Genomic DNA, 26643 nt, shown 5'->3' on the forward strand with positions numbered 1-26643 from the left:
TCATTGCAACACCGTATTTTCGCATGTAAAAATTATTTTATGTACGAGTCGGCTCGACGGGGACGCGATGCATTTGTTCAGCAAGTTTCTGGTGAAGTGTCACCTTTATGAGCACAGATTCACGCAATTGTAACTTCACTGTGTGCTGTGTATTGGGACAGACTAAAGCATGTCGATGACAATTCACAAGGTTTCAGCAATAATATCTTAATCGGCCATGACAAAACGGCGCAGACACATCATGGGTTATGCGAGTAAAAAGTAATTTTGTTTTCCTTTCCACAGTCTACTAAATGTCAATATTCCGATCTAGATTCAATACGCAAATATCATGTAGACCGAGGGCTAGCAAACCTGCCTTGAGCCCCGAGTCCTATGGGAAATACAATCCTCAAACCAGCCAACACAGCTATACTATTCACGCATGGCACAGACAGCAAGATGTGCAACGAGTTTTGAGTGGACGTGTCTAACTTGATACAAATTAATATACTCATTTTCAGAACTGAAATATTGTTTCTGAATTATAAGAATGATTTGAAAGTAATTGCAAAGAAACATCTGTGAATAATAAATAAATAAAAACAATCATATTATGCGTAACTTTCGACATACACACTAAAGTGATAAGAACAACTCTTTATTTCACAATTTTAAAGTACCACTGTCAGTGTACAACAAAAAATGCATGTTCCAATATTCGTCCTCCTCACATATTGTTTGCAGTGTTATGAAAATATCTTTCAGTTCTGCATATTCACCATGGCATGCAAAACAGTGCTGCTGTATAATACTTCGTAATACGCCATGAATGATCTTGGAACATAATACATGTCATATTTTCCTTACATACGTAACAGAAAACATAGTTCTTCTATTTCACTTTGGAAACTCCTCATTTTAGAGCTTGAAGGATTTTACCACCGAGAGAGTTGGCTATGCAGTTTGTGTTACGCATCTGTGAGCTTACATTCGGGCGATAGTGGGTTTGAAACCTACTGTCGGCAACACTAAAGTTTATTTTCAGTGATTTATCATTTCCACACCAGGCAAATGTTACAGCTCTACCTTAATTAAGTCAGCGGTCTCTTTCTTGCCGGTCCTAGCCGTATCTTATCCCATAGTCGCCATAAGACCGGTCTGTTCGGGTGGGGCGTAAAACAGTAATAGAAAAAACTTGGGTAGTACGATAGTAATGTTGTTCGTTGTAGTTCACCACTTACGCCTTATACAGGCAAGAAATACAGGTACACTCCACGGTTTCGTACGTAGGGGAGGGCCGATAGGGGTAGAGAACATATCCTATAAAAGCTGTTCCTATAACTAAAAATAAGATTACAACACCTGTAGATTACAGGGATGTAATCACTATTCACGTTGTAGAAGCGAGTACTGTTATGGACGCGCTTGATCTAGACTATAGCAGCACTAGGAAGTCATTTCCGTAAAGATCAGCTATATATCAGCAGTGATGGCATGTGCAGATGATTGGACAAGAAACACGAGCGATGTTAGTTCAATGCGAGTAAGCGAGAAAATGAATTAGTGAGTAATCCCTTGTGTCCGAACAACAGTAGTGACATAGACAGTCTTTCCAGATAACTTGCAGGTTGTCCGTGCAGAAGACCGTAAGAAACACAGTGCACTCCTTTGCTCACTGTATTTCAGCATTTTTTATCTGCTATTGTGGTTATACGAAGTCACCACATTGATTCACATTTGGTGTACTGTATTGTAAGAAGTGAAAAGGGAATCTTGAATAAAATTAATTTGAAACATCCTTATAGAAACTTGCCGTTATGGAAATGAAACGAGTATCCAGCAAACATTCATTAGAAAACACTGATGGTTGCACAGGAAATATCCAGTAGTTTTGCGGCATCGTTATGGAGATCTGTTTCAGAAAAAGGGAGAAACGTACATTTTTTCCACCGGTATGTAACTTGAACTTCTATCTTCTTGCCTAGTCTTGTAATTCATATACATAGTAATTTACTTTCGACATGTTATCAATACTTTACAAGACAATTGTTCATAAATCAGAAAATCTAGTTCAATGTTATCAGTAATTTGTCATTTTCTAAAATAAATTATTAATTTTTAATTCGATTTGAGTTTTAAGTTCTTATGAGAAGTTACCACAAATGTACACGTTTACTATTTCTGTACATTAAAAAGAGTTAAGTAAAATACAGAAATACCTTGTTTGCTAGCATAGATGTCTTTCAGCAAATGATGTGTGTTCTACGGAGACAGTGCAAAAAGAAAGAAGTGTGCGTATGAATATTACAAGAGAGGAGTAGTTTGCTTAAAGGTGCACGATTCAGGCGTCGCAACGGTACAGCGGGACAGTACATTCTTTGAATAGTGTGGAAGGAACATATCTATGCGTGACGATTTGTAGCTATACGTTATGAACTAGATTTAATCATACTGATGGCCAGCTGTTATCTCATATTTCATATCGGCCCAAAACGTCAGGCCTAGTTATATAAAACACATCTAGTTTATTGCATTTGGTCATGGTATAATGACAGATACATCTATGATTTATGAAACAAAATGCGTACATGAATAAGTGTGAAATATATTTAATAATTTTAATATAGTCTAAAGCGAAATGAACTGAAGGTAATGAAGTAATAATGAATAGGCGAGGAGTCTCTAATGTGAAGAATGGTAAGCTAACATGATACTTAGGGCTGGTACAGTTCGAAACAATAAATGAGGCCAGGCGCTTTTTATGGACCTCCATTACTGTTCCGTTGGCTCGCAAATGCCGCAAAGGCCTCTAGATTCATATTATTTCAAACATTTCATTATTTGTTATTATTAATATATTTTAATAAAAATTCGAAAACAAGTTCAGCTACGAAATTTTACGAAACTTCTCACATTGTTATCATATTTTGATTAAAATTTCTAGTTTTAAAACTTCTTATGTGCATTTTTGTTTTGAGTCTTTTCAAATTAAATTCATCACTCAGAAACTAGGTTTTCAAGAAGACGTAGAAAAAGTCATCTTCCTCAGTATTTCACCCCCACTTCAGCGTTCACTGAATCAGGGTGCTATCACAGTAGTTCAGTTGTTGGTACACAATACTGTTCATTGAAGAGTGGATGGAAAGTTGAAGCGAGAAAAGGGCAACGATGGCCTCGTGTCGTGTCCCTTCTGGCGCTGAGAGTTTGTAAGCGATTTCACGTGAATACTTCATGGCACCTCACATACAAAAAATGTCTCGAAAGAACACGGAGTGTCATTCCACTTGAGTCCCTTGCCGTCCCTGTTCCACAGCTCCAGACAATGTTCTTCCTCCCCATTCTCGTAACGGAAGTTGTTGGGTTCTCCCGTGTTCCAGTTGGTGAAAGTAATAGGACGGCCAGTGGCCATCCAGAAGAAAGTGCCTTCCTCAGCTTGGTCCGTGCCAGAAGTCCAGAAGTGCTCGTGACCCAACCCTGGAACAATGAGGAGGTCTTTAATAATAATAATATTAATAATAATAATAATAATAATAATAATAATAATAATAATAATAATTCTGAGTTGTTTTACACTCGTTCACTCTGTTACATAGTTCAGTTAAAGTTCGTTGTAAAGTACACATCACCCGTTCAGCAGTTTGCAGAGGTTGGAATTTCAGATAACAATACTAAGTGCCAAATTTATTTTAAAACATATGATTTTATATGAGTGTGTTGTCACATCGAGTTTTAAGTAAAATAATTTTGACACTGATGATGAGTCCGAAAACAGGTTCTGTAAATAAAAAAAATCAGTGTGCTAATACGACTGTTAAATGATTAATTATAACAATAAGTACTAACATCAGCACTGTTAATAAGATGGTTTTGATTATGTCATACAGTTTTTGAAAGCAAAAGGAAACTTGTAGTTTTACGTGACTCTCCATGTCGTGATTATAGCCTAGGGCCTTCCAGTATTACGTGGATTACAAACCGCAGAAACAATACATTTGAAAAATTCTCACATGCATTTCCTGGGATTCGAAACGCGGCTGCCTTTGGATACAACTCAGCTATCACGCCATATAATTTATTTTATTAGTGTCGGATGGAGTGGATATTAAGATAAAGGTATAAAAAGCGAATTCTCGAGTAGAATAGTTCCGGTTCAACTGGGCAGAGAGAGTAATCATTTATTGCAATTCATATTATTCTGATATATGAATGCTTTGTTATTACATTTAAATTTATCTACTACTACCTTAAACATTACACATACACCTAATAACTATTTCCACTCAATCTCTAAATTGTAGTTTAAAAAAATAATATTTATTTTTGTCCTAGGCATTAAGAGTGATTTATTGTCTACCACAATATGTATCTCACCCTTATTATTAATAGTCGCGAGTATTTGTTTGTTATGAGTCCGACCAGATTTCTCCTTAGCTTACAATAGACACCGTGAGTTCTCGACCTACAGCTACGGAATTCCAGCAGCTGAGGAAGAACTGTTCATCTCTTGTAAGCTAAGCAGATTCACTTGCAATTTAACGTATTAACAGTGACAACAACAATACAGCCATGATTCTAAACGTTGACTTCGTTTTTTTCCATACTTTTAGTAAGTGCTAATCTATTTACATTTCTTTTTGCCACATACTTCTCAAAATCTTATCTTCTTCTTATCTTAATCTGTTTACCCTCCAGGTTTGGCTTTTCCCTCGGACTCAGCGAGGGATCCCACCTCTACCGCCTCAAGGGCAGTGTCCTGGAGCTTCAGACTTTGGGTCGGGGATACAACTGGGGAGAATGACCAGTACCTCGCCCAGGCGGCCTCACCTGCTATGCTGAACAGGGGCCTTGTAGAGGAATGGGGAGATTGGATGGGACAGGCAAGGAAGAGGGAAGGAAGCGGCCGTGGCCTTAAGTGAGGTACCATCCCGTCATTTGCCTGGAGGAGAAGTGGGAAACCACGGAAAACCACTTCCAGGATGGCTGAGGTGGGAATCGAACCCACCTCTACTCAGTTGACCTCCCGAGGCTGAGTGGACCCCGTTCCAGCCCTCGTACCACTTTTCAAATTTCGTGGCAGAGCCGGGAATCGAACCCGAACCTCCGGGGGTGGCAGCTAATCACGCTAACCACTACACCACAGAGGCGACTACTTCTCAAAATACTAAGAAAATATACAAAAAACTTTGCTCTTCGTCCTGGTGTAATCCATTATTTGTTTAACAATTTAGCAATTGTATGGAATTCTTTCTGTTTTTCTGTTTTTTATTTATATTCACCACCAAAATATTTAATTGTAAGTGCATCAGTTCCCCTACATACTCTCAGTAGATCAGCCTCTTCCAGTATTTCTCTACATAGTAAACAATGATTTTCATTATGTTTCTCTGTCATCCTCTTGTTTTATATATATCCCCATTAGCCACCACGAATTATAGAGTATCTCAGTTAATATTAGTGCTATTGAAAAGCTGTACGAAACAATAGAAAAAGAAAATACAATCTTTTATGTTTTATACAATTATTTTTTGCTAGTTTCTTGCTATACGGATAGCGTGGCTTCCTCTCACCTGGACGACCCTAATTCGATTCCAAGCCTATCCAAGGACTTTAATTTTGGACTGAGGGCTGGAGCGGGGTTCACTCAGCTTCATGAGACCAAATGAGGTAGCTGTTGATATGAGAAGCAGTGACCTGGTCACGAAAACCGAGCAATATGATTGATGATGTCACGTTAACCACGTTACCCTCCAAAATCTGCTGGCCTATTGGCAGGGCATCAGTTGTTTTTATGGTCAAGATCTTTAATGAAGTCTAGTACCACGGGTTTTGTTTGTCACTGTTATTTTCACGATGAATGATAAAGAGGTGATATTTACGATTTTACAAATTTTAGTTATTTTTATCAATATTTTGATTCTCGATGTTATGAATGAATAAGAAGTATAAAGATACGTATTCAAGTGTTGAGAAAGGCGTATATAATACGTCCTGAACGCCGGACTGACTTTGGGATGTGTCGGCGAGAGCGCGTTGGAGTCGAAGTGCGGGTTACGGCAGGCCTGCTTCCTCCCAACCTCCCATTCCTCATAATTAACCTCCTCGGCGCCCGACGCTGAGCAAGAGCTCATACTTTACGTATGCTGAACGCTCACCGTTATCAATTTTACTTTTATTTGGGTGTCAAGGACTGCTCAATGTTCTTAAGACTGAAATGGCTTGGCTAATCGTCTGACCAGGATTATTACGTTATTTAAGTACACCATTTCACTGGCAACGAGTGCGTAAATCTCCGTGTATTAATCAGCCAAACACTGTCATTTTCAGAGAATGATTAATATTTTTCAATTAGTGAGGGATACTGTACTCTACATGATCATCTCTGTGTGAAGTAGTTTATTAACAAAAATGACCTCCACATCACAAATTTAACTCAACAGTGACGAAAGCGACAACTAGTCGTAATTATTAGAATTATCCCTGGAATGATTACGGGAAAATCCGAGGGAAAATCATTAAGGAGAACCGGGATTCGAGCTAGGGTAAAGGGTACAGATCATCAATTATATCGTAACAGATAAACTCATCTACGAAGGGGGTATCCATTATGAGGTATCGTAGAATATTTCTTCAAGATGTTGCAGTCAAGTAAAAGAAGATAATAAAAACGCCATACATTTTGTATAAAATATGACTACGTCGCTCACGGCTCCGTAATATGCAGCGACGGCTGCCAGTAAGGTATATGGGGAGACTTTCTTCGCTCGTAAAATATATATTTCTTAAGTCGACACTCAAACGCACCTCTTTGAAGTAACATACATATTTCAAGTCGTTGCCGGTCATTCTGTTCGCGTGATACACGTTTTGAGGTTCTAACTTAGTTTTAACATCTTCAAACATCAGCAGTTAATTAATTGATCTTATAAATCATTCGCCTTGCGTATTAAGATGCCAATGTGAGATTATTTATGTCCAAATGTTGTAAGTTGCTAAGTAGATTGTGTTCATCACTTGTATTTGTATTCTTTAGGCGGACTGTGGTGACTGAACATTACCTATATGTTGTACTTGTAAAGTGGATTATTTTCAACGGAACATCACCTGCATGTTGTATTTGTTAAGTATGTTGTTAAGTGGATTGTGTTCAACTGAACAACACCTGTATGTCGCATTTATAAAGTGGACTGTGTTCAACTGAACATCACCTAATGTTGTACTTGTTAAGTGGATTGTGTTCAACTGAACATATGTTGTATTTGTTAAGTGTATTGTGTGCGACTGACCATAACCCATTCATTTTATTTTTTAACAGAACTGAAAATCAACTAACTGTATGTTGTATGTGTTAAGTGGATTGTGTTAAACTGAACGTCACCTGTATGTCGTATTTATTAAGTGGATTCTGTTCAACTCCGTATTACCTATATGTTGTACTCTTTAGGTGGATTATGTTCAACTGGATATCACCTGTATGTTGTACTTATTAAGAGGATCGTGTGGACAGAAAATCCCCTGTATGTTTTAATTGTTATGTGGACTGTGTGCGACTGAACATCCCATGTATGTTTTAATTGTCAGGTGGACTGTGTGCGACTGAACATCCCATGTATGTTTTATTTGTTGGGTGGACTGTGTGTGACTGAACTTCACGTGTATGTTGTATTCTTTGGGTGAATTGTGTTCAACTGAATATCACCTGTATGTTGTACTTATTAAGTGAATCGTGTCGACAGAGCATCACCTGTATGTTTTATTTGTTGGGTGGACTGTGTGTGACTGAACTTCACGTGTATGTTGTATTCTTTAGGTGAATTGTGTTCAACTGAATATCACCTGTATGTTGTACTGTGTGTGCTGTTCTTCTCTGTACTATATACCTTTTCTGTTATAAGCCATGTTTCTTATTGGTCCAAATACGGCTGCTCTCGTATTCCAGAACTGGACTCACAATTGTGAATCGTGTTTTATTTGTTAGTTGGAATGTGTGTGACTGAACTTCACGTGTATGTTACATTCGCTAAATCGATTGTGTGCGCCTGGACATTACCTATATCGTCAATGCGCCTCAAAATACCATTCGCCGGGCTGAGTGGCTCATTTGGCAGGTTCGATCCTGGCTCAGTCCGGTGGTATTTGAAGGTGCTCAAATACGTCAGCCTCGTGTCGGTAGATTTACTGGCACGTAAAGGAACTCCTGCGGGACTAAATTCCGGCACCTTGGCGTCTCCGAAAACCGTAAAAGAGTAGTTAGTGGGACGTAATACAAATAACATTATTATTATAAAATACCATTATGTGTCAATGTTGAGGGGAGAAATACTGATCCGCAGCACGTTTATCACTTAGAACGAAAATTCTTTGATATAGTCCATGCAGTACTGAACCTTAGATGACAGAACCCTTCTGTTCAGAATTCTAAGCTGAAATGTTATCGCATAGAAGGATTTTTTTAGCCGCGACGACGATATGTTTTATTTGTTAAGTGGACTGTGTGGGATTGTATATTGAACATGCTAAACGAACCTTGCTGTTCTTCTCTGTACTATATACCTTTTCTGTTATAAGCCATGTTTCTTATTGGTCCAAATACGGCTGCTCTCGTATTCCAGAACTGGACTCACAATTGAGAAATAACTGTTCGTTATCCTTGATGATCCAAGATATAATTTCACTTCGATAATTTCCTGCTACACTATAGAAACTGTAAATTACAAAGTCATGAAGGGGTGGGAATGTAACAGGGAAGCGATGCAATAACACTTTCCGGTTGTCCACCTCCGTATCGTAAAGGTTAGTGTTAATAGCTGCCGTCCTTGGGGGGCCCGGGTTCGATTCCCGGTACTGCCATAAATTTAAGAATGGCAGAAGGGCTGGTATGTGGTTAAAAATTGTACACTCAGCTTCATTGGGGGTGCGCCTGAAAAGAGCTGCACCACCTCGGGATGAGGACACGCGTTTACGTTACTTTCCGGTTCCTGTGTGTTCACTGTTGGTGGACCACTAGTACAGGGTGTGATCACAACATGCTGCAACAAAATACCGAACATCGCGAGGACCAGTGTTGCTCCATAGTTCAGGAGAATTTCTGAATTGTCTACATACCTTGTCCCACACATACTCAGTAGATCCTAGGCCAGTGATCTGGTGGGCCATTGCAAAGTTGTGATTTCGTGGAGAGTACGAGCGCGGACAGTAAATCTCAAAACGACCAATTATGCTAACTTCGTTAAACTGTATTTTTGATGATGTATTCTTCTCTGTCACCGAGAATAATCGATTAATCGATAAGGGATCACTCCATATATATTAAAATATTTCATTCCCTACCCTAATGGGGTGGGGTGGGTCTCCTGGGGGTCGAAGCCCTCTATCTGGCCAGGGATCATTCTACTTCATAGACTGCAACTCAACGGAGCTGCACTGTCTTCCGCATACTGGAGGTGGATCGTCTACGACCAACCACGTGAAGATTGTCTTGTAAACGAACCAAATGTTCGGAACCCGTATTGTTTATGTACGTATATTGCACCATTCTATACCTCCACAATCAACACAAACGATCTATTACTTTTGACGTTGCAATTTATGTTTTGAGTAGTATACGTGCACTCTAACTTCCTCACCCTACATAGTCTACTGGCGTCAAATCAAAGACCTGCGTCTGGCGAGCCGAACATGTCCTCCGACACTCCCGGCACTAAAAGCCATACGCCATTTCATTTACCCTACATAGTAGACAGAGAGAAAAATATCATAAGATTTGTTCATCGACAATCCATCAGCATCAGTTAAATAGGTAAACGGAAATGAAATTCTCAATAAATATCAAAGTTGTAATGGGTCGTTGCATTCTGAGTTATGATATCCAGTAATACCACAACCATCATTACGAGACTTCGTGTGAGGCTAACCATTTCACCTGCTCTTAAGTATTAGCGCGACGTCCATACTCACCGAAATCTCGGATATGTTTCTCCAACTTGTCGTTCTCTTCCTGGCTGTTTATGCTGGCAAGATGCATGCCGTGATAGCGACAGTACTGCGCCGCGCGGTACCAGTTAGCCTGAAACAGATTTACATTCAACAGTTAAAACAGGAACAGAAGTGTATATTAGCATATTTACATTAAATACTAAATCAGCTACTGTCTCTGTTCACCTCACCCTTTCTGGTTTCACTATTTATTTTTAATAAGTTACGGATAATAGCACTGATCAACAAAAATGACTTTTCGGCAGATATCTTGGTATCAAACATGCGTTCTAAGACAGATACATATGTTGATTCAAAATATGCAAACCATTTTTCTCAATCACCCACTGTTTTTGAGATATGTGACATCAACCCTTTACATATGTTTAACATTGTATCAAGGAAAACAACTCGCAGACAGAAGTTTCACTAGAGCGTTGATTGCTACATGGAGTACTAATGAACGCGGCTTCAGCTAAGATTAGTGCAAATGCACCACACGGCACATATTGGATTTGTTTGTTACATAGCAAAACAGATCTGGTGAATTTATGCAACCTCTAGCCTCATACTGTCCACTGCTACCGACAATAAAGAAGAAGCAAATGAAAATATTTGGCTTTGCATGAAAATTAACGAAAAACTATGATAACAATTGAGGCGCTGAAATAAAAAAACAGGACCCGTCATCATTTTGGTGGTATATGAGTTATTACTGTGGTTGTTATCTTTATATGATTCGGCATCTGTTGACGCTAACAGGGGACTTGTTCATAGCTCTTTCCCTGTCCAAACCAGTGTTGAAATTTTGTGTCGTGCGAAAGTGAAGTTCGGGATGTGATCAGGAGTGAACTCTGGCGTTTAAGCCAAATATGAACGTAGTTATCTGACTAAATAATGTGGGTTGTTTCGTAAGAAAATCCTTTTATATTATCCCTCCCATGTTACAAGCCAAAATATTTGATAGGTTATTGGCTTGTACTTCCATGAGAGCGTCGATTTTGATATGCATGTTTTGTTATATGACTCATATTTATACAGGCATTTGGAATGCGTATTAATATGCTTAAGTGATTAAAAATACATTTTGCTATAAAACTGTACGACTTTTTTAGTTAAACTTTATTTTTGTAAAGCGAGTGTTTAAATAAAAAACGGGTTTGTCGGTCATATTCTATATCAATTTCCTATTATGTCTGTTTATTATATGGTTACGTATTTTGGTATATGACTTTAATCTTCCTAATGAGCATGTAGGTTTAACTATAAAGTGTAGGAATATTATTATACAGAATTATATACAAAAATGTATATATCTCGAAACTACTATTCAGTGACATGTCCCGTTTTTGATCTCAGCACCTCAATTTTCGATGAACGCTGTTCCATGAAAAATAAAACTTTGTCAGCATCTTCAAAATCTGACGTGATAGAGTAAGAGGGTTTTCGGACATGAAATCAGCATGAAAAACTGCACTAGGAACAGTAAACATCATGCCAGATATCCACCCCTTTTTAAATGAGTGTAATAAGATAATCCTCCTACTCAGGAACGGGGATGATTCTTAGTTAACCTCTCCTGTATTTTAAATCGACTTTTACTGGTGGTATTCTCGAGGAACCCATCCAATTTGAAGGTCGGGGAAGCACAATGCTGCTGATACCGATGAAAGTGCCACGCAACATCTAGTTCGTATGTGCAACATTAGCTGCTAACAGAGGCCCGTCTTTATAGGAGAACGTTAGAAAATTTACCCTTGAGTGGTGTGAAAAGTGTTTGCCTGTTATTAGGTAGATGCTCTCTAGGAGAGGAGTTACATCCATCAAAGTGATCGTCGTCAAAGTTCATTGGTAGACTTTTAACTTGCACCATGAGGAGTGAATGAAGAATGAGTTTACTGTACAGGTAACAAAGACCCACTCCATCTAAATTAAAAGCGAACTCCTTCCTTCTAGTAAACAATTCAGGATGATCAGATATGTAACGGCCCTTGAATAACGCTCATTGAATCGCCACGCTATACAGTAATAGGGTCGTCCTGAATGGTTTACCACATCGGAGTAGTTTGATTATCAAACCGTGAGGATTGTTTCCCGTGGTTTTTCCATTTTAATCTTTCTTTGTCTCTTTGTTTCTTTCTTTTTTTAACCCTTTTACCGTCCACGGTTGGCTTTTCCCTCGGACTCAACGAGGGATCCCACCTCTACCGCCTCAAGGGCAGTGTCCTGGAGCGCGAGACTTTCGATTGGGTTTACAACTGGGGAGGAGGTTCAGTACCTCGCCCACGCGGCCTCACCTGCTATGCTGAGCAGGGGTCGCGTGGGGGGATGGGAAGATTGGAAGGAATATACAAGGAGGAGTGAAGGAAGTGGCCGTGGCATTAAATTAGGTACCATCCTGGAATTTGCCTGGAGGAGAAGTGGGAAACCACGGAAAACCACTTCGAGGATGGCTGAGGTGGGAATCGAACAACTCCTCTACTCAGTTGACCTCCCGAGGCTGAGTGGACCCCGTTCCAGTCCTCGTACCACGCTTCAAATTTCGTGGCAGAGCCGGGAATGGAACCTGGGCCTCTGGGGATGGCAACTAATCACACTAATCAGTACAGCCAGAGGCGGGACTTCAATTTTAATACCCGGTAAATTAAGGTCGCAGTTGTTTCCTTCGCAATGCGTGTAGGTGCGCCACGAAAGAAATCGCAAAACAAAAAAGTAGTAACTTTTTCGCTTTCCATATAGATGGAATGCGAGCAAGAAAACTTGTAGTTTTGTGTGGCTGTTGATATGGTGAACACGGACAAGGGACTTCTGTTCTTATGCGGAATCCGAACCACTGGAAAGTGAACTTTATTTAAAAAAACCCACACGCATTGGCCAGGATTATATATATTTTCTAGTGAACGTCACACTAATACATCAAAGTTGTCGGCAACTCAAGGATGCGAGATAGCTAGGATTGGGAAGGTAGCACCTGTGGCCGTAATTGAGGTACAGCCCCAACATTTGTCTCGTGTGAAAATGGGAATTAACGGAAGACCATCTTCAGGACTGCCGACGATGGGATTCGAACCCACTCTTTCTCTAATGCAAAGTTACATCTACGCGACACTATCCGCACTGCCAATTCGCTCGGTGCCAGGATTAGAACCACGCCCGCCGCAATGAGAATCCACCGTCGAAGTAACTCGGCTATCACGTTAGATGGAGTGAGCTTTCGAGATCAATGCAGTGACTTATTCGTTATTCACAGCTTAGGTGCAAGTTAACAGTCTTCATTGATCATTTTGTGAACTACGAAGATGCCCACGTTGTGGCTTGTAACTCCCATACCCAAAAGATCATCTTCCTATTCAGGGCTGATAATTTTCGCACCACACAAAGGTAAACTTTCCATATTTCTCCCGTGGACAAGATTTTCTTATAGCAGGTATAATAATTCCGTTTGGCTATTTCTAGCCTGGTGCAACCCTTGTAAGGCAGGCCTTCCGACATGTTAATGTAGTGGTGTTGTATGTGGTGTGTGAGGGTTGCACGGATATTGGGGAAAGCACAAACACCCAGTCCCCAGCCCAATGGGATTAACCATTTAACGTTAAAATCTACGACCAGGCCGGGTATCGAACCCGGGGACCTCTGAACCGAAGAGCACTACGCTGATCATTCCGCCAAGAAGCCGGGTATTAGCGACGAATACAGAGCATGTGAGCTAGACATTTGTTTTTTGGTCCTCTCAGTTGATAACAACATTGTGCTTCCCCGACGTCAAGTAGGCCTACGGTGGGTTCTTCACGAGATCGTTCGCTTAGGTCTTCTCAAAAAACGGTCTTCACTCATCCCAAGGACATAATACACCTCTTTTGTGCTAATCATTTTATTATACTAATTTACATTTAATGATGCATCAGGAATATTTCTTTTTTTTTTTTTGCTAGTTGCTTTACGTCGCACCGACACAGATAGGTCTTATGGCGACGATGGGACAGGAAAGGGCTAGGAGTGGGAAGGAAGCGACCGTGGCCTTAATTAAGGTACAGCCCCAGCATTTGCCTGGTGTGAAAATGGGAAACCACGGAAAACCATTTTCAGGGCTGCCGACAGTGGGATTCGAACCTACTATCTCCCGAATACTGGATACTGCCCGCACTTAAGCGACTGCAGCTATCGAGCTCGGTAGGAATATTTCAAAAGTTAACAATGATGTAGAATTGCGAATTATTTTATGCAAGAATAAATTAAAGAACTGGTTAATTTAAAAACATAGATTTAATTAATACCGGTATCTTCTTGACTCATCTAATATTAACATACTTACATTACTGTTTAATTTACTGTACATATACATATACGTTTCCGATTAAATGTGTTCTTGGGCCAGACAATAATTCAACATTGTACTGTACATGAAGGTGCTTTCTATAATTTTGAATTCCAGTGATAAGTTATAATGAATAATTTTATATTAATGGACGTGCAATAATATTTGTTAAGGATCTACGTACATCTTCTACCCTATGTATTTAATGTAACATTTGTTAGTTTCTATGTATTTTGTAGTTACAGTACATACATGAAAAGATTTAAACCATTTTTAACATTTTCTTCCATAATAATGGGCCCCAAATTGCGGATAGGTAATTTAACTTTCCTCTTAATAAACTTGTGAACAAGTCGATGATTATTTCAAATTCATGGCGTACGTTATCTTATTGTAAACCTATCATCTTGTTTGCTACATACCCTATTTTTACAACATGACTATTAAATAACTGATTAATTCACTTGTACTCAATTTATCTCTGTATCAATAAGATAACGCTCAATGTTTGCTACTTTAATCGTACCTATTGCCTCCAAAATACTCCCTTAACGAGTAAGTTCACTCGTCCCCAGCCATAATTCTTTCCCAATAGGCTATTGATATGAACAACAATATTAGAATCCCTAATGATGTAATGATGGAGTGAAGTTAATACAGGCCAAGATGTTCATGAATTTACCTTGAAGAAGATTCCAAGATAGTAGCGTTTCTCGCCAAGCTTGAGAAGTGGCATAGTCCAGCGGTTGCCTGCCAGTCCTACACTGTCGTCCACGCAGTTGGTACATTCACCTGAAAGTTTGAGAGAAGAAGGCTATATTAATAATAATAATAATAATAATAATAATAATAATAATAATAATAATAATAATAATAATAATAATCCACCTCTGCTGTGTAGTAGTTAGTGTGATTAGCTGCCAATCCCGAAGGCCCGGGTTCGATTCTCGGATCTGCCACGAAATTTGGAAAGTGGTCCGAAGTCTGGAACGGGATCCACTCAGCCTCGGGAGGTCAACTGGGTAGAGGGGATTCGATTCCCACGTCAGCCATCCTCGAAGTGGTTTTCCGTGGTTTCCCATTTCCTCTCCAGGCAAATGCCTGGTACCTAACTTAAGGCCACGGCTGCTTCCTTCCCTCTTCCTTGTCTATCCCTTGCGATCTTCCCATCCTCCCGACAAGGACCCTTTTCAGCATAGCAGGTGAGGCCACCTGGATGAGGTACTGGTCCTCCTCCCCTGACCGAAAATCTCACGCTTCAGGATACTGCCCTTGAAGCTGTAGAGGAGATATCCCTCGCTGAGTCCGCGGAAAAAACAAACGTGGAGGGTAAACTGATTAAAAAGCGTTAAAATCCCCGACCCAACCAGGAATCGAACTCTGGGACCCCTTGTACCAAAGGTCAGCATACTAACCATTTAGACATCGAGCCGGACAATAAATGTGTGTCCTCGCCCCAAGGTGCTGCATCTCTTCAGGTAAATCTCTAATAAAGGTGACTACATGTACCGACGTAACCACGTACCAAACCTCCTGTCAATCTTAAATCTCTGGTAGTGCTGGAAATCGAACCCGCAGCTAGTAGTGCAAACCGTTACGCTAGTGTGGTGATGAATACGTAAAGACAGGTCAGGCTAAACATGACTGCTTTATTTCGGCATCGTTCCATTATACCGAAGTTATTCAAGTATTTGTAAAGAATCGTAAAATGATTGTCTCCTTTCCTTGACGAAAGAAATTGGCGCCCTGTTCGTTGAACACCTCTAACTTGTACATTTATCCATTGGTTTTTCGATGTGCAAAACTCGATCAATTCCGACGCACAAATTCGGGGTGGTCAATTCCAGTGAGCAGTTGGAGTCTGTGCCCGTTTGCGGTAACAAATGAGCATGTTTGTTGTAGATCAGCTGGACACGTTATCCTGGTAAGATTGTACGACTACGTGACTGGATAAAGTGTAGCGCATCTCTAGTGATCAATCATGTCGTGCGGTTCATTCTCCCTGTAATGTACGAGGCATCAGTACGCCAAGCATGAAACGCCAAGGAATTTGAAAAAAATGAAGGAACATTCTTGGGCTGGTGGACAGTGAACACTGAATAACTTAACTGATTTCGAAGTTTGCAATTGATTTTCTGAAAGAAACACTTCTCTGCTCCACAAAATGTGGTTGGGGATTTCATTTTATGAAGCAGAAGGGGAGAAAGGATTTTTATGACTAAAAGTGCCAGTTACAGCAAGCTATCAATCGCGCCTTTTATAGAGCTATCTCACGAAAACAGAACTTCATATATGTCAGCGAGAGGATTAAAATCTATTGGGTGGAACCCTCTATACCAACATCGGCAGTGGCTGTATTGCCTTGATTCCCCTCCAAGTACAGTCGCGGTGCGAAGTGAGTAGCTGTCTAAGCTGGTAGGAGTTATGAAGAGGACTTACGTCTCACCATGAGTTACAGGAGATGTTTCGAAATTTTCCACGGGAAAAATAAATCATGACCTTAGTAGTTCTGTTGTAGCTGTCTTCTACTGTAAGGGACCCAGTATCCATACTAGATAGTGTCTGGAGGAGAATAGCTTCTATCTGGCTGACCTACAAGAATCGCCTAGGCTTTGAGGTTCTTCAGAAGATATTCTGCAGCAGTGCTCGGTCTTAAACTGAAATGCACACGGTTACAGGGTTATGGAAGTGTTACTATATCTCTATTTTCCCGTGAGTGTGATGGCTTGTAAATACACCAATGCTACATTACGTGTAATTAACTGGTTCATTTTTATTTTCATATATTGCTATTATATTTTCGTTGTCATGCATTTAATTGCTTTGATAACATTTCTTGTAATATTTTGGTTATATGTAATTCATTTTCATTTAGTTTCGTTGCTAAACTACTGTAAGCAGACATAGCAGCCGGGATATCTCCCTACTGTAACGCATTTCTTAGTAACAGTGGAAAGCTAACAATCATTTCCTTTTTCCAGGGAACAATTTCGGAAAATCCGAAACTTCCATTAATATTGTTTGGATAACAATCTCCTTCTTCCTGGCCTTTTCTCCAACTTATTAAATTCAGAACTTGAGGTGGATTGGAAACAGTTTTACCAGCTGATGCCTTTTCTTTCATTTACTAGTGCTTTAACGTTGCACTAACACATCGAAGGTTTTCAGCGACGTAAGGATGGGAAAGGGCAGAACTGGAAAGGTAGCGGCCATGGACTCAACTATGGTACAGCTCCCGCATTTGTCTGGTGTGAAAAAGGAAAACCACGCAAATCCATATCAGGGTTACCGAAAGTGGGATTCGAACCGATCATCCCATGAATACCAGCTCACAAAGCATTGCTCTCCCTGACACCAAACCTATGTGGAGGGATGTATTCAGTATTGCGTGCTTCTGTGGTTATTGCTAGCCTGGTGCAGGCCTTGTAAGGCAGACCCTCCGACGAGGGTGGGCAGCATCTGCCGTGTATTGGAAACTGCGTGTTATTGTAGTGGCGGGTAGTGTTGTGTACGGAATATGTGTTGCGAGGATTTTGGCGGCAGCACAAACGCACAGTCTGGGGGGCCAAGGTAATTAACCATTTAAGGTTAAAATCTCTGACCCAGCCAGGAATTGAACCCGGATCTCCCTGAACGGAAGGCAACTACGCTGACCTTTCAGCCAAGGAGCCGGAACATGTGGATGATGATGTGTGTATTAAGATGAGCATAAACACCCAGTCCTCACGCCAGAGGAATTAACCGTACGCTGTGCAAACCCCAGTCCGGCCAGGAATCGAACCCGGGTCCATCTGAACCGAAATCTAGTACGCTAACCATTCGGTCAAAGAGTCCGACATTTGGACATCAACATGGACTAATAAATAAGGAATATCAGAGAGACACGGTGTATGTTAGGATGACGAAAAATTAATCTAGAAAATGTTATTTCATTTCATTTCTGTGAGATAAAGTGAGCGAAGTTTGAAAGCAAAAGCAAATTCAACTCCGTGCTAGTCATGATGCCTTTGAGGAATCGAAGGTAAAGGCTTTCTCTATCCCACTAACAAGGGGAGGGTGTGTGACATGTGCCTCACCGATCTTGATAAAATTTTGCAGGGACGTTCTATAATGAAAATAAAAAGACACGGGTTTCGGCGTTTTGCTAGACACTCCCTAGTTTTTGAAAAAAGTCGAGGTCAAAGTTGATGCCGGAAAATCGTCTTTTCAATGCTGTATATCGCAAGATTGTATAAAAACATGTTTCTTAAAAATTTAATACGGGTTCCAAATTTAATAACATTAGAGTTATTAATGTTTTTGTGTTTTCATGCTATAGCAGGGCGAGGTCAGCGTCAGACTACCAAACAACTGGTTTGATTATTAATCACACCTCCCAATTTTTATTTCATAAAAGGGCAAAGAAAACTATTCTGATTATCAGAACATTATTAGATTCACCAAAAACATTTGAATGAAGACAATAAACAAAAACAGCCACGCCCAACAATCAAATACTCCTTTACGACCAGTGTGTTAAAATCACAGAAACTACAGTAGGTGAAAATTATTTTAAGATGAACATTATCCAATACCGTACATATAGAATGCGATAATGCAGTGTCACTTTCTGAACACCCACTCACACCATGATTCCTCGTTAATGTTACGTTTCACTAACTTTTCCAGCTATATTTTTTATTATTCCACAGTAATAACTTACTTTCTTCATTTCTATTCTAAATTTACTCCATTCTGGAACGATTGAGTCCTAAATGCAGATCAGTTGTAAAATTATTTCTTCTTTCTTAATCCATTTACCCTCCAGTATTGGTTTTCCCTCGGACTCAGCGAGGGATCCTACCTATGGGGGGGGGGGGGTGGATAAAACTGGGAAGTGGGACCTCGCCCAAGCAACCTTACCTGCTATACTGAAGAGGGCCTTGTGTTGAGATGGGAAGATTGTAAGGGATAGACAAGGAAGAGGGAAGGAAGCGGCCGTGGCCTTAAGTTAGGTACCATCCAGGCATTTGCCTGGAGGAAAAGTGGGAAACCACGGAAAACCACTTCGAGGATGGCTGAGGTGGGAATCGAACCCCCTCTACACAGTTGACCTACCCGAAGATGAGTGGACCCCGTTCCAGCCCTCGTACTACTTTTCAAAATTCGTGGCAGACCCGGGAATCGAACCCGAGCCTTCGGGGTTGGCAGCTAATCACACTAACCACTACACCACATAGGCGGTTGTAAAATATAAAATAAAATATAAATATTCGAATGGTAATTTTCCACTTATAAGATCTTACGATGGTGTACATATACACACATAGCCAAATTCCGGGTTGGATGATGCCACAGGATTACACGCACAATTAATCTGTGATTACCATGGATGGAGTAGCCCTCTCTGGTTACCTGGAGGTTGAACTTAGTTGAGTTAGGGCTAGGCTGGGACGTGATATTGATCTCATCAGCCTTGTTAGTGCCATTGCGGTCATGTTCTACTTCCAGTTAATTCAAGAAGGTCAGGTGTCTTAAGTATTAACTTCACATCTCTTAAAATAATAATAATAATATTAATAATAATAATAATAATAATAATAATAATAATAATAATAATAATAATAATAATAATAATAATAATCTTTGAACCGCGCAAGTTGGCTACGCGGTTTGCGTCACGTAACTGTAAGCTTGCATTCGGGACATAGTAGTTCCAAACCCAACTGTTGGCAGCCCTGAGGATGGTTTACCGTGGTTTTCCATTTTCACACCAGGAAGGCCACGTTCACTTCCCACTCCTAGCCCTTTTTCATTCCATCGTCGCCGTAAGACCTCTCAGTGTCGGTGCGAGGTAAAATAAAGTGTAATAATAATAATAATAATAATAATAATAATAATAATGAAAAAATGAAAAAATGAAATGGCGTATGGCTTTTAGTCCCGGGAGTGTCCGAGGATAAGTTCGGCTCGCCAGATGCAGGTCTTTTGATTTGACTCCTGCAGGCAACCTGCGCATCAGGATGAGGATGAAATGATGATGAATACGACACATACACCTTGTCCCCGTGCCAGCGGGATTAACCAATTATGGTTAAAATTCTCGACCCTGCCGGGAATCGAACCCGGAACCCCTGTGGACAAAGGCCAGCACGCTAACCATTTAGGTATGGAGCCGGAAATAATAATAATAATAATAATAATAATAATAATAATAATAATAATAATAATAATAATAATAATAATAATCTGGGAACCTAAGAAGTAGTGTAATAACGAGATAAAAATCATCAGTAATACATTTTCCTATAATTAGGCAAGTCATGTTTATGCCTTAAACACTGTAAAGAATGAGATCATTAAATACACCACCTAAGCCTAGCACGCTAAGACGTACTCCACACAGAACTGGGCAGCTAAAATTAAGAGATACTACTTTCAAACTAGGGTGAGTTTCGGCAGAAGTTGTAGAGTAATTTGATATTTTCTAAGGATTTTTCACTCTCAGTCCAAGAAAACGTCGTGATAGAACCTTATTCCGAGTCTCGACGGCAAAATTATAATAATTATATTTACTGCTGCAAAAACAACAATAACAATTTACTCAGTTGGCTCCACACACAACTCGAACGACATTAGAAATTGCTTCTCATCAAGGTAGCCGTGGTTCAATTCCCTATCAATTCGTGTGGGATTTTTGTAATGAAAAATCACACCCTGGTGGATCGGATTGCAAGTAAAACTCGAGGTCCTATGGCTGTGGTCACAATATCACGTGATTGCTGGTTTGTTTGTATACAGGGAGGAACACTGGCCGTTTGGCCAGGTCTTTTTTCCTCAGGAGTAAATCAAAGGCACACAATATTCGATATTAACTTTACTGATAAGAAAAAATACACTGAAAATTCAAGCACTCGGAACGAAGTGTCCGAGTGTCACTGCTTAGTTTCACTACCAAAGTTGTAGAGGTCAAGGCTTTCACAGTACACTGTATGCCTGGAATAAGCGAAGATCTGTGGATGCAGACATCGCCTACAAGAATAATTTGCCCAGCAAGTCACAGAACCGAGTGAGTTGCCTGCGCGGTTCCAATCGCATATATATCAGCTTGCATTCGTGAGCTCGCGGGTTTGAACCCCACCGTCGGCAGCCGTGAAGATTGTTTTCCGTTGATTCCCCAATTTCGCACCAGGGAAATTCAGGGATGAACTCCAATTCAGGCCACAACTGCTACCTTTCTAGAACTAGTCTTCTCCAATCCTTGCGTCAGTGAAGACCTTCGATGTCTCAGTGCGGCGTTAAACCACCAGTAAAACAAAAACAAATTCCGCCTCTGTGGAGTAGTGGTTAGTGTGATTAGCTGCCAACCCCGGAGGCCCGGGTTCGATTTCTGGTTCTGCCACGAAATTTGAAAAGTGGTACGAGGGCTGGAACGGGGTGCACTCAGCCTCGGGAGGTCAACTGAGTAGAGGTGGGTTCGATTCCCACCTCAGCCATCCTAGAAGTGGTTTTCCGTTGTTTCCCCACTTCTCCTCCAGGCAAATGCCGGGATAATACCTAACTTAAGGCCACGGCCGCTTCCTTCCCTCTTTATTATCTATTCCTTCCACAGTCTAGCTCGAGCAGTCGAGGAGAGAGGTTGCGTAGCGAAGTGCGTGCTGTAAACATGGTTGGCATTGAACAGTACCGGGCCGCTATTGGGAAATGGCAGGCAAGGCAGAAGAAGGAGGTCAGGAATGGATTGGTGACGGACGGATTGAAAATGAGTGAAGCGGTGCTGGTGGTGACAGTGATAGCAGTGTTACTGGTTATTGGGGGGGTGGAAGTGAACCCAGGCCCAAATACCAGTGGAAAATTTAGCGCAGAGGATTTGGCCGCACTCAGGGTGGTTGTAAGTGAAGTGATGCAGGAAAAGTGTCAATGGGATAAGGTGCAGGAAATAAAGGACATGATGGAGGAGCAGAGAAGGGAGATAGGGAACATGAAGAAATGGCTTGAAACGAAGACAGAGGAATCGAGCAGGAGAGTGGTCAATAACGAGAAAGAAATCGAGTTATTGAGAGGGGAAGTGAAGCATCTGAAAGACGAGGTGATGAAGATGAAGAAAGAAGCGGAGGGGTACAGGCAGGAGAGATTGAAAAAAGCCATATTTTTATATGGAATTGAGGAAGGGGCGAGAGAGAGCAAGATTGAGCTGATATTTAAGGTGGTGGAAGCTATACGTGATGTTATGAAGGTAAACTTTAGTGAGGTAGACATTGATGATGTAGAGAGAGTTGGTAGAATCAAAGGTCGGAGGCCAATTAGGGTTACATTGTTCTCAACCCTAATGGCAGATTCTGTGTTAAGAAACAGCAAGAATTTACAAGGGCGGAAAATAGGGGTGAAAGGAGACATGGGAAGAGAAGGAAGTGAAAACGCGAAGATCTTGAATAGGCACCTTTGGAGAGCGAGGAACCAGGGGCTAAAGGCCCGAATAAGAGGTCTGAGGTTGGAGGTGACGAACGGGCGATGGGTCAGAGTTCATTCAGTTTCTAAGCTAAAGGAAATGGACGAAAACGAGAGGGTTGAGAGTGGTGAGAGGTCAAGGCAAGATGGGAAGAAGAAAGAAGAAAAGAAGAGGAGGAGGGACGTGGCAGGAGAGCAAGGCATCTCGGAAGAGAATGGGCAGTGCAGCCGGGAGACAGAAGACCAAGATAGTGAAGTGGACGGTGAGAGTGGACCGCAAGAAACTGGGAGAGGAGAGTGTAGTGGTGCAGTGAGTAAGAAAGGACAAAGGGAGATGGATTCAGAAGTCCAAAATAGTGAGGGGGAGAGTGGGGGTGAGCAGCAAGAAGAGGTGAGTGCAGGGTGCAGTGGTGTAGCGAAAAAGAAAGGTCAAGAGGAGACAGATCGACAAGAAGGTAAAAAACTTATGAGTAAAGTCAGGAGTAAGAGCTTAAAAGACATATGGGGAAAAGTACGTAAAGGGATGGAGGATACAGAGGGAGAGAGGTCGATAAATACTAGAAGTAAGAATAGAGTGGGAGACCTAGAAGGGAGGGAGGGAAAGTTATAACAATTTTGGAAGATAGGATGTGTGAATATTGAAGGAGTAAGGAGCAAATTAGGAAACAAGAAAGTTAGGGAAGTAATTGAAAGTTTCGATGTTGTGGCACTCTTAGAGACGTGGTTGGAAACAGGGAGGGAGATTACATGGAAGGGGTTTGAGATAAAATATAAATATAGAAGAAAAGAGAGGAATAAGGGACGAGCACCAGGAGGGATGATAGTTCTAATTAGGGAAGAAATTAGTGAAAGAGTAGAGGATATAGAGACCGATATGATGGAAACCATATGGCTGAGATTGAATTTGGGAGAGAGAGAGGGACGGAGGAAGAAAATAAATCTAGCTTTTGTTTACTGTCATCCTAGTAATTCAGAATATGCAAATAAATATTTTTTTGAAGAGTTATTGGTGGATATTGGTAGGATAAGGGGAATGTATCCAGGGGAGGAGGATATGTTGTTATTTGGGGATTGGAACGCGAGAATAGGAGAACAGAGCCCAATTTATAGTAGGGAGGATGGAATGTGTTTGTTAGAAAGCAGAAGGAGTGAGGACAAAATTACAAATAGTTATGGAGAGAAGCTCCTAGAGATGTGTGCTGTGGGAAACTTGTATATTCTGAATGGGTGGATAGAGGGTGACAGGACGGGGAAATTGACATATGTTACGGAGAAAGGGGGGTAGTGTGATAGATATGGTTCTGAGCTCGGAAGGGATGATTGAGGAAGTTGTAAGTATGGAAATAGGAGATTGGATTGAGTCACACCATTTCCCGGTGAGGGTTATGCTGAAAAGAGAGGTAGAGAAGCGTACAATGAAGGAAAATGAGACAAAGGATAAACGAGGGAGGGGTTATAATAAGTACAAATGGACAGAGAAGGTAGGCCGGGATTGGAATAGGGTAGTAAAGGAGGAGTTACATCTTCTGAAATATGGGTGGGAAGGGGCGTTAGAAGAAAATGATACTGATAAAGCCTTGGAATTGTTGCTACATCCAATAAAGATGATAGCGCAGAAGGTGAAAGCTAGAAAAGGAAATAAGAAAGAGGGAGAAGAATGGTTTAATAGGGAGTGTGAAGGATTGCGGAGGAGGGTGATGGACGCTTTAGGAGAATATAGAAGGAAAGGTGGAAGCCAAGAAAGGGAGTTTTTCTGTAGATTGAGGAAGGAGTATAAAAAGAAAATTTCTGAGACAAAAAAGACGTAGTTAGAGGAACAAATGGAAGCCATAAATAATGACTGCAAGACTAACAATTTTGAGAGAGTCTGGGATAAGATTAATAGAATTATTAAGGGTGGAAGGAATATGGAGAGAACGAGTATTGAGGAAGTGCAATGGGTCAGGCACTTCGAGGAATTACTAGGAAAAAAGGGGGGTGATAGATGGAGAGGTTCGGGAGAAGAAGTAATTTGGAGTAATAGGGGAGTGGCAATTTATGACTTGGATAAAGAAATCACAAGAGAGGAAATCCGGGGAGTGATAAGTAGAGCCAGAGCGAAGTCGGCCGGGGGGTGTAATGGTATCTATTCCTTCCAATCTTCCCATCCCCCACTAAGGCCCCTGTTCAGCATAGCAGGTGAGGCCGCCTGGGCGAGGTACTGGTCATCCTCCCCAGTTGTATCCCCGACCCAATGTTTCACGCTCCAGGGCACTGCCCTTGAGGCGGTAGAGGTGGGATCCCTCGCTGAGTGCGAGGGAAAAGCCAATCCTGGAGGGTAAACAGCCAATCCTGGAGGGTAAACAGATTAAGAAAGAAAGAAAAAACAAAAACTTACGGAAGTTGTGTGTGTGTGTGTGTGTGTGTGTGTGTGTGTGTGTGTGTGTGTGTGTGTGTGTGAAGGTGGCTGAACACCTAGTGCAGATTACCAGCATGTGAGACATGCAGACATGACCATGGTGCGATGTTATACCCGTAAGCTATATGTAAAATTAATTAAGACCGGGCGCGTGTCGAATTGTGGACTAGACTAAACGGAATCAGAATGAGCCCCGTGATATCTCAAGCTATAATGATAGGTACATCGAAGACCCATTATCACTTAACGAACATATATACTCCTCCCCCCCCCCCCAAGAACATTAAACTGAATCATTATCCCTTTTGAAAACAAAGTTAAAGATTTAGGATTAATACTGGACAAAATGCCTTTGCTAGCGAGATGTAGTGTTTACAGTTCACTATGTCTTCTGGTATGGGATATATCAAATTTGTTACTTTCATTGACCTGTCTCAGTCTCATCCTTGGCTTTGACAATATGAAAGTGACTGAGGTATGAGTGATGCTAGTAATACCATTGCTTATGCAGCCAGTCCCTGTTATGAATGGTGTGAAAATATCGCTCATAGGGTCGGTTGGTGCATGCATTTCAGTGGGCTTGGCAGACTGATATGTAATAGCAACGGCTGGCTCGGTGAGGAAAGCAACGGGAAACTACCTCACTCCTCATTTCCCTAGTACGCCTCTTCAGTGACGCCTAAGCTATTTATGACAGCTGTTGGCGGAGCTGCAGAGGATCAAACCAGCCTTCGGTCTGAATACCCAACATACAACATACACTGGACAAAAACCTTGACTGGACAGAACACGTAACCGCTATATGCCAATGAGTACTTTTCTCCCATCGCTCGCTTAAAATGATTAAATATTTACATCCTTTCAAGGTCAAAAAGCTGTTGGTTCAACGGCTAATAATACCTTTGCTTGACTACTATGATGTCATGTACGGCAATCTAAGTGGCGCTCTTTCTAATAGACTTCAGAGAACTCAGAATGCTTGTGTCCGCTTTATAATGAACAGTCCAAAATTTCATCATATAACTCCTGCATTCCATGAGTTAAATTGGCTTAAACTAAGCCAGCCTAGTAGCTATCATCCGTTGCTTCTACTCCACAAAATAATATACTGTACAGGCAGATACCCTCTTATCTAACAGATTCTTTCCAGTTGCTCTCAAGGATTCATAACATCCCGACCAGAAGCTGCAGCTAATGTAACCCTCAAAATACCAAATCACAGATCCACCCTCTACAATAATCCTTGCATTGTCAGTACAACTCGAACATGGAATTCGTTGCCCAGTGACTAAAGGGACACCCTATCTGAACCGGTATTTAAAAAGAAATGTTGGGAGCCGATGACCTAGCTGTTAGGCCCCTTTAAGCAACAAACATCATCATCATCATCATCATCATCACCATCATCAAAAGAAATGTTGGCAGCGGTACTTTGATTGATCAAGTTGAGTGTAATACATGAATTCAACTTTCCTGTTTTGTTATTTCATTACGTGTTCGACTCGTTGGCTGAATGGTCAGCGTACTGGCCTTCGGTTCACAGGGTCCC

The 26643-nt window shown here is 41.0% G+C and overlaps 1 protein-coding gene across 1 annotated transcript in view; it reads right to left on the reverse strand.

The window, feature by feature from the left end:
- Positions 1–1004: 1004 nt before the first annotated feature.
- Positions 1005–26643, reverse strand: part of tfc (triforce) — a 581513-nt gene continuing 555874 nt past the window's right edge. Inside the window, exons 3-5 of the mRNA XM_067139696.2 lie at positions 14952–15061; positions 9937–10045; positions 1005–3456 (exon numbers count right to left, since the gene is read on the reverse strand). Of these exons, the coding sequence (XP_066995797.1) occupies positions 3212–3456; positions 9937–10045; positions 14952–15061 (464 nt within the window). The 3' untranslated portion in view covers positions 1005–3211. The remainder of the gene's footprint in view (positions 3457–9936; positions 10046–14951; positions 15062–26643) is intronic.

Source organism: Anabrus simplex, chromosome 2 (genome assembly GCF_040414725.1).
Source record: "Anabrus simplex isolate iqAnaSimp1 chromosome 2, ASM4041472v1, whole genome shotgun sequence".
NCBI classification, from domain to species: domain Eukaryota; kingdom Metazoa; phylum Arthropoda; class Insecta; order Orthoptera; family Tettigoniidae; genus Anabrus; species Anabrus simplex.